At 59.5% G+C, this 9372-nt stretch overlaps 1 protein-coding gene across 1 annotated transcript; it reads left to right on the top strand.

The window, feature by feature from the left end:
• Positions 1 to 7964: 7964 nt before the first annotated feature.
• S1PR3 (sphingosine-1-phosphate receptor 3) lies at positions 7965 to 9145 on the top strand (the record flags this gene model as incomplete). The annotated part of the gene is made up of 1 exon (XM_080820290.1): positions 7965 to 9145. Exon 1 carries the CDS (start codon positions 8009 to 8011, stop codon positions 9143 to 9145), a length of 1137 nt encoding a protein of 378 aa, XP_080676416.1. The 5' UTR covers positions 7965 to 8008.
• Between the last annotated feature and the right edge of the window lie 227 nt (positions 9146 to 9372).

Raw genomic sequence — 9372 nt, 5'->3', positions numbered from 1 at the left:
AATGACGACGTCATCATCATCACTGGACCAAACCCTCACGCGGAGCTCTCTGGCGGGGTACTGGGGCAGCAGTCCGGCCTGGGGCAGGAGCCTGGGACCCGCTGGGCCACAAGGGCACCGAGGAGGGGGACTGGCGGGGCGGGAAGAGGAGCTCCATGGTGAGGCAGGCGAGCGGGGGGGGGGGGGGGACAGAGGAGGAAGGGGCAAGGGGCAAGGAGGTGGGGACATGGGGAGGTGGGAACTGGGGCGGGGAGATGGGGGGCGTGGGGGAGGCGGGGAGATGAGGCGGAGACTCGGGGGGTGAGGAGCCGCCGCACGGGGAGGTGAGGGGGACCGCGGGGAGGAGGGGCGGCAGGCAGAGATGGGGAGGGGACTTCAGCAGATGGGGAGGTGGGAGTTTGGGAGCTCGGAGGAAATAGGGAGGGGGCGCCGTGGGGGCGGGTCGGGAGCACGGAGGAAACCGGGAGCTGGGGGCGGAGGGGCGGAGCGCGGGCCCCGCCCCTAAGGGCCGCTGGAAAAGTTTGGGCTCGGGCTTGCGCGCGCAGAGGCTGAGCCGCGGGACCTGAGGACACGCGACGGAGACGACGGGGACGCGGCGCCAGCGCGCTGACAGGAGCCCGAGCGACAGCTCCGACAGGGACCGATTCACCCACCCCCCAGCTCCTAGACCCTCCCGGTGCCCCCTGTCCCGCCGCCGCCCGTGAGCGGAGAAGGGTCGCCAGGATGCGGGTGGCCCCGGTGCCCTTCCCAGAGGGAGGTGAGTCCGCGGGGCAAGGGTTGGGAGTCCGGGGCGCCCAGCCTGCGTGGGTGGGGTGGGGGCCGCGGGGCCCACTTCTCTCACTTAATTCCAGCCTATCCCTGGCGTTACAGTGACGGGGAGACACCACGTCCCCGTCCGCCCCTCCTCCAGGCATCGGTTCCGGTGATGAGCCCAGCGGGGGAGAGGGAATGGTTCCTTTTTCGTTCCTGCGCCGAGCCATTGAGGAACCAGAGCCAGGGGCTCTTCTAATTGCAGTGGGAAGTTCAGACTGAGCTGCACCTTCATGACCTAAGCGAGAAGGTCCCCTCCGTCCTTTTCCTGGAACAACTGAAAAGTTAGGCACCCTCCGAGCTTGAGGACCTGGGGGCTCTGGGAGTGTGTGGTTGTGGTCGTTCTCCCGGGAAAACCATTCTTTTTAAATGATATTCGCCACAGAAGTCCATTGTTTTCTTCCGTTTCTTGAAGTAGGCAGTCAGGACTGTCAGAATCAGGGCTGGAGGATGAAGTCCCTGCTTTAACAGTCGGAGATGGTGAGGTTCCCATGGGCTGCATTCACAGCTGAGAGAAACCTGGAGAAGGGACGGGACATGTCCTTCTTTGGCCTGACGCTAGCTTCGCCGCTTCTAACCGCCGTGGCTCCAAACGGTCTGTCTCTCTCTCTTTCTCTCTCTTCTGACGCTGGCCACTCCCGGTGACATATTTCTTTGTGGGTTTTTATATTTAGATGTAAGAGAGGAACTTGTTGTTGGAGGTTTAAAGGGAATATGTTTTGTTAGACTGATAAAGCAGGGGGAGCGGCATGAACACGGGGCTCTTACGAACAATTATTTCAAAAGTGGAGGGTCCGCCCTGCCCACGATCTCCACCCCCCAGCTGGAGCTCTGAGGACTTCCAGAATGAGGCATCTTTCTAAAGTCTGGAGGCCAGAGGTTGCAGACCCTCACTGTAGACACTCACATCTTCCTCATTCATCTTTGGAACATTTTCTTCTTCTTCAGTGACATTCCTGCCGGCATGGTTATGAAAAACAGTTCCTAGAAGTACCGGGCAGGATTAGGTCCCGCGGGTGTGTGATGGACACAATGGCCATGCCCGTGGCTGGGGGCGAGGGGGGGGCGCTTGTGGGGGCGGGTGTGTTGTCCTCGAGGAGTCGTGGAAATGTCTGGCTCTGTAGGAGTTCTCAGGAAACTGATGCAGAGCTCAATCCAGAATGACGAATTCTGTGGCCATAGGAGGCCCACACAGTGGGTTTTCTCAGTCAACAACCTTCACATCCTGCCGGTCAACTTGCTCTGTCACCTGAGCCCAGAGACTGCACATCAGCCCTTCGGAGCCTCCCAAGGACGGGGCTAGAATGGCATCACCCCCAGCTTCACCTTCGGAAATGCCGCCTTCCTCTTTATGTCTCTGAATTCCGTAAAGTGCGTGGCTCTGCTCGTTTTTCTACCAGGTGTGGAGAGCAGAAAGTGGCTTCTCCTAATCAAGGAGTCTCACACATTTGCCTAACAATGTTCTCAAAATGCAGGGACTGATCTTCCTCCTTCCTCCTTTCTCTGGAAATTTCGGCGCTGATTTGACTCTATGGCGTCTTTTCCCTCCTCCCACAGACACTTCGATACCTAGAGTGTATGTATGTTTCTGTGATGGGAAACTGAGCATCTGGGCATGCCATCCCTTGGCAATCTGGGGGTTGCCCTACTGTGAAGCCCCCTTTCCTTCTGCAGGACTCGGTGTGTGGGGAGCCGCTGTGCAGTGCTTTTGGGGCCTTTCTGTCCCCTCACACCGGCTTCTTCCTTCCTGTCTAATGAGTGTGCGACCACTTCTTATGACTCCTTTGCACCCATTTCTGTTGAATTGATTAATTGCCCGAGGAGACATTCCATGAGCTTTTGGCGGTAACAGGACGTGCTTGGTGGACTCCATCCAGTGCCGAGACTCCCACACCCCAGGGTCAGTGGTGACGGCACCGGGCATGGTCAACCTCTGTTCTCTGTCCTTTTGCCTGTTTCTACGGCTGTGGGTGGCCAGGCGGAGAGCAGGGCCCCCGGGGGTGGCTCCGTGTGCTGGAGCGAGGCCTGAGCCCTTCTCCCTGTCCCCGGGGTCAGGTTTCCGCACAGGTCAGCATTCCAGCATTTGGCGAGCCTGCTGGTGATGCTCTTGTCACCTCCGTCTAGGTGAAGACCATTGGGGAGGGGTGGAGGCTCCAGGAGACCTGACCCCCCACTGTGGTGCACAGGAGGCAGGGCAGGGGGAATCCGATGACCCAGACCCCCAGCCCAGCCTTGGCTTCTCTGTGTACAAACGGCAGATGCCGCCGTGGGGACAGACGGGCTGCCTGAAGGGCCATTGTGGGCTGCATCACTGTGGCTCTGGGAACTGATGGGAGGGACCCCACAGTTGGGACTTCTTGGGCCCGATGTCTCTTATTTGCATCGGCTCTTTGCTGCCTGGAGGAGCTCATTCCCACACACCTTCATTCATCCCACGGCAATCCGGGCGTGCGTCCAATCCTGTTACTAAGAACAAGCAGAGAAGGGAGAGTCTGAAAATGGGGGCTGAAGAGCAGAGGGTAAGGCCTCTTGTACCGAGATCGGGTGCCTTGCAGGGAGGGGACAAGCCCGGGGAATCCAGGTAAGCAAGCACAGAGGAAGACCCCGGGGCCTGTGCCCAGGCTCCTGCAGCCCATCCTGCGTACGTGCGCTCGAGAGAGAACGCCCATCTGTGTCAACAGCCGCACTTTACCTGCCCGAGAGAGAGTCACATGTGGGAAAGCCACCGGGCAGTGGCACGCCTGCCTATCCCGCGGCTCTCACCGGGGGCTCGGGGCCTGAGCTCCCAGCTGAGTGCAGGGGTGAGGGGCCATGTGTGCACGAGGCCTCTTGCCGGGAGCCGTCTCTGAAAGTGACCACGAGGTCACTCAGAAATTTGGGGGAAGGGGGAACACTCATTAGCCAAGAAATTTCCTGGGGCATCAAAATGGCCAGCCCGTTCTTCCTTTCCTACGTTCTTGTGAACAACAACCACAAAATCCTGCTTTCCAAGAAATTTTGCTGGTTATCAAATGCCTGGTGTTTTAGTTCAATTTGGAGGATGAACAAGTTGATTTCCCTGGGAAAACGCGCCTTTGACCAACAGCATCCCGCGTCTGACCCGGAGAAGTTCCTCACTGTCTTCTTGGGTTTCTCTTGTTCGCCATGACAGAGAGGAAAAGGGAGAGAGACCCCAGACTTTGTGGAAATACTTCCCTTCACTTTTTTCTTTCCCTTCTTTTTATAGTTTGTTTATTTTTCAAGTTGACATGTGCAGAGAAAGTGAGTCACTAGCCTAGAGAGCACATCTGGAACCCATCAGCCTTCCGGGCCACCCCTCCCCACAGACGTGCCTCCTTGGGAAGGAGGGATGGCTGGACTTGGTCCAACCTGGGTGATGCACGGTGGAGCCGCCTTCTCGAAGGGGCTCCTCCTGAGGGCCCATCCCACGCAGCAGCTTCTGGGACGGGCCCGCTCCTGAGACGTGCAAGACTGCCTCCCTCAGCATCGGCCTCTATTTCTAAGTTGTTTGGGGGAAATCAAGCCACGATCAGACTCTTACAATGAAAGTCAGATGGTGGTCTCTGCTGGCCGCAGATGCTTAACTTTTAAAAATAAAGCAAAACGTCATCATTTGTAATGTGTAAGTCTTGCCCCTGGGGGGACTTCTCTAGCCGAGTGCCGTTAGTCTCTGCAGAGACCCTCGGCATCAAAGCCCTTCCTGGATGCCGACACGAGGCTGAGAAATCCAAGGCAGCCCATGGACGCACAGGCACAAGCTCCGGAGGGCATCCCCACCCAGGCCCCGCAGCACTTGTTAGGACAATGACAGGGAGAAACCCGTGTGTCCACAGACAAGAGTGGCTGGTGCGTCCATCCCCTGACCGGAGCAGGGATTACCAGCATCCGAGGACCCAGGGGAGCGTCCTGTCGGGAGAAGGACCCCAGGCACATTTGCAGGCTATGGGTCCCCATTTACATGAAGGTCAGAAACAGGCTATGGCCCTTGAGGGGGTAAGAAGCCAGCCTGTGGCCCCTTTGGGGGTTGGTGGTGGCTGGGACGGGTGGGACAGGCTGGCTTCCCAGGAGCTGGTGCTCAGGGTGCCCGGCGCTCCTCAGGATGGATGTGGCCCGAGAGCTGATGCCCCACCTGGTCCTAAGCACGGCTGTCTGGCTCTGAGCTGGGGGGTGGGAGGGGCAGAGCCATCTTCCCGCAAATTCAGGTCCTGCCACGCCCCTGAGAGGTGGAGATGGGACTCCGGTGATGCTTTTGACCACAGATAGCAACACTCCAACGCATCCACAATCAACCTGGCCTTTGCCCAGCTCGTAACTCTTGGGATGCAGTCTATGTTCTAATGTTGCTAATCCAAAGAAAACAAGCTTTTAGATTCTAAAGAGAGCCAGATGTCTTCCAGTTAGAAAAATGCCGAGAGTAGCATTTAGCAAGAGATGTTCTGGAAAAAAAAGTGCTCTTTGAACGATGAATATTTAATCAAGGGAAATGATAATTCAAGCATTAGCGGGAAAAATACATTCGCCCTTAAAATGCACGGTCTGGGTCGGCTCTCTGGTCTATTGTACGCTGCCCGCGCTGTTCTCATTGTGGTTGCTCACTGCTGGGTGCGGCCTTCCCGCTCGCTCACTTTCCTCCTCTGCTCAGTTCTTGACGGTCCTGCATGAGCCGCGAAGATGTCTTTCACTTGTCTGTCCTTCCTCTTTACGTCCAGGAGGTCCAGATCCAGCGGGTTCACAGGTGCATGCATCCCTGCCCACGCTTACGGCCCCGGCACAGCGGTGGGGCGAGTGCAGAGGGATGGATGGACGCGGTGGGGCGCTGTCCTGGGGACACAGGCGCAGCGGACAAGCTCCAGTTGATTGTGGTTTCCAGACCTTTTGGGTGGGGCTGCGTGCAGCCCTTTCTCACCGCCGTGGGTGTGAATTCACGAACAATTCACGTTCCTCACCCTTGCAGGTAACACGCATGTTCCTACGGTTCAGACCGTGTGGGCGCTCACTCACCATGATTGTTAAGTCCTGCTCACCACATGTGCGCCGTCGTTGCGGGAATGGAAACCCCAGTGGGGGAGCGGGGCTAGTGGACAGGGTGGCCACCGGCCCGTGGCCCCAGGCTGCCTGGCGTGGGGCATGTGGGGCCCTGGGTCAGCCGTGTGGACTCGGCACCGGCGTGGAAACAGCCGTCCTCAGGGCGCTGCTCCCTCCGACTCCCAGCGGGGCTGGCTGTTCTCCGGGCTGTGCCCGGGGCCTGGCAAACAGAGCGAGGCCATGGCAGCGCCATTCGCTGCTCCCAGAGAAAGACTCATCGGACAAGCAGTAGTTCAGAGCAGAGCCTTCGTGGGGCACATGTGAGCGGACAGGCGCCATGAGAGGCCTGGTGCCCCCGTGCGGGTGTGAGTGTGAAGCAGGCCCCAGGCGGGCTCACGGGCGGTCAGCCGCAGCATTATTTCCACTCTTCAAACGACAGCCTGCGAGTTGTTGTGAGGAGTGGCTAGTAGGCTCAGAGAAGCCTCGAGGGGCTGGGCTGACTCCAGAAAGTTTGTAGACCAGGAGGAATTCGACGCCGGGTGTGAAGGACAGGCCAGAGTTAGAGAAACGAGGGGGCGGTGGCGGGGGCTGGCAGGACAGCAACCCACTGAGTGGGCCCATGTGCCTCCAGGGGCTTCTGCGGGCACGCACGACACAGGGTTCCCCCGGAGGCCAGGGCCCACGAGGTTTCTGGAACAGCCGCTCACACATATTCGCAGCCCGGGAGCAGTCTCTGCGGCAAAGGAACAGAGTGACTCTTCCTAACCTCAGAGAACCCAAGACCCCCAGTGGAGCGGAGGGTCCGACAGCCTTCCAGGCCCTAAGCAGCAACCGCGGGGCCGGGAAGCAGTGATGTAGAGGGTGCCGGGAGCGGGGCACCCCCGGAGTTACCTCTCCTTCTCCTCTGAGAGCAGCCCCCAGCGCTGTGTCCCTGGGTCCTTCCAGGACTAAGACCCTCTCGGGCCTTGCTGGTACTTAGCAGTGTGCTCAGATCCCACCACACCCAAAATGCAGACCCAGTATCATTTGGGGAGCTGTTTGTCTCTGAACCCAACTTAGGGCTATGACTAAACATTGTATAAGTAAAGAAAGTCATCGCTGGGTACTCATGGAGGGCTGTTTCTAGCTAACCTTATTTGATTGTAGCAGGTATTGAAGCATATGTTTCTAATTTACAATCAGTGGGTCCACCAAAAGCCGCATTCAGCTGTGTCGTCCTATGAGGTGATGAACGGGGCCCCGGTGAGGGTGGGAAGTATCAGGCGGGGAGAGGGGACTAAATCCGGGGCTGTCGAGGGCTCGGTGCTTGGCTTCGCGCCTTCACTGTCTCCCTAGACCCCCAGGCGTGTTGTTCCTTTCGGCTCACATGCACGGCTTCAGTTTTGGGGTTCAGACAGTTTGAGCTTTCAGCCGAGCGCAGAGTCCAAGTGCTCGTCCCTGCCTTCCCCGGTGGACATCTGGGTTTGGGTTCCGTCGCGCCTCATGCTCCCTTGCCTTCCGTGGCTGTGCGTCCCTGTCTCCCGCCTCTCCTGGGGGCTGTCGGGACCCGACTCTGTCCCCAGCCCCAGACCCAGGGACGCCGTTGGGACATCGAGCAGGTGCTCCCACTGTGTGGCTCCGGGTTCCCCAGGGGCTTCCCGGGGCTGTCATTCTGGTTCCATCCTATTGTGTTGTCCCGGGATGATCCAGGTCACGGGGAACCATGGTTCGGCCGCTCCCGCGTCGTGCACGAGGGTGCGTGGTTAGCACTTCTGAGTGCCTTGGGGTCCCCCGAGGGACATTTATTTGGATCTGTATGTCACCACAGGAGTGAACGATCGTGGAGCTCACATACTGATCTCCCTCCTGGGAGGTTGCAGGCACCAGGTGGCTTCCCGTGGCCGCCTCAGCCCCCCGGGGAGCTCTGGGGCCCCGTGTGACCAGATTTTTGCATACTTGCGGGGTTTGGGGGCCTTCCTCCGACGTTGTTGCCGTGGCTGCTGCCCCTAGATGGTCTCAGAGCCCCTTAATCGCTGGGCACCCCTCTTTTATCTTTGCAGACTCCTGCTCTGCCCACCCTGGCTGGGGTCGGGCCAGGGCCACCACGGAAGCCTGAGCCGGAACGTGTTCTCCGGCCATGGACGTGCCCAGGGCGCCCTCTGGTGGGATCTGGAGCTGAGCCTCTGCCCAAGTGATGGCCGTGGTCCCGACACTGCGGCCCAGGTCCTCCCCTGGGAACCAGACCCTGTACGAGCACTACAGCTACGTAGGCAAGCTGGAGGGCAGGCTGAAGGAGGCCCCCGAGGGCAGCACGCTCACCACTGCCCTCTTCCTCGTCATCTGCAGCTTCATCGTGCTGGAAAACCTCATGGTGCTCATCGCCATCTGGAAAAACAACAAGTTCCACAATCGCATGTACTTCTTCATCGGCAACCTGGCCCTCTGCGACCTGCTGGCCGGGGTCGCCTACAAGGTCAACATCCTGATGTCAGGCAGGAGGACGCTGAGCCTGTCTCCCACAGTCTGGTTCTTGCGGGAAGGCAGCATGTTCGTGGCCCTCGGCGCGTCCACATGCAGCTTGCTGGCCATCGCCATCGAGCGGCACTTGACCATGATCAAGATGCGGCCATATGACGCCAACAAGAAGCACCGCGTCTTCCTGCTGATCGGAATGTGCTGGCTCGTGGCCTTCTCGCTGGGCGCCTTGCCCATCCTGGGCTGGAACTGCCTGCACGACCTGGCCGACTGCTCCACCATCCTGCCCCTCTACTCCAAGAAGTACATCGCCTTCTGCATCAGCGTCTTCACGGCCATCCTGGCCACCATCGTAGTCCTGTACGCGCGCATCTACTTCCTGGTGAAGTCCAGCAGCCGCCGCGTGGCCAGCCCCCACAACTCGGAGCGCTCCATGGCACTGCTGCGGACCGTGGTCATCGTGGTGAGCGTGTTCATCGCCTGCTGGTCCCCGCTCTTCATCCTCTTCCTCGTCGACGTGGCCTGCAGGGCGAGGGAGTGTGCTGTGCTCTTCAAGGCCCAGTGGTTCATCGTGCTGGCCGTGCTCAACTCAGCCATGAACCCCGTCATCTATACGCTGGCCAGCAAGGAGATGCGGAGGGCCTTCTTCCGGCTGGTGTGCACCTGCCTGGTCCGGGGCTGGGGCACCCGCTCCCCGCCCCCCCAGCCCGCCCTCGACCCCAGCAGGAGCAAGTCCAGCGGCAGCAGCAACAGTAATCCCTCGCCCAAGAGCAAGGAGGACCCTCCCCAGAGAGCCGCCTCGCCCTGCATAACCGACAGGAACAAAACCCTGCAGAACGGGGTCCTCGGCAAGTGAGAGCAGCCGCCTCCAGGAGTGGGACCCTCACACGCCCGCGGGACGGGGGCATTCTGCACGCAGCCGCGGTCTTGTTTATTGCATGCCTCACCCTGGGAGCTCCAGAGCAAGGACTCCGGAAACCTACTTGCCAATAGCCTGTGTAGCGTGGACGTCACTTAAGGGGGGGACCCGGCAACTTGCCAGCTCAATCCACGGTAGACAGTGTGCCCTGTCCACTTCGGCTG

Source organism: Martes martes (assembly GCF_963455335.1).
Source record: "Martes martes genome assembly, chromosome: 12".
Lineage (NCBI taxonomy): Eukaryota > Metazoa > Chordata > Mammalia > Carnivora > Mustelidae > Martes > Martes martes.
This window is presented reverse-complemented; position numbering and strand designations above follow the sequence as displayed.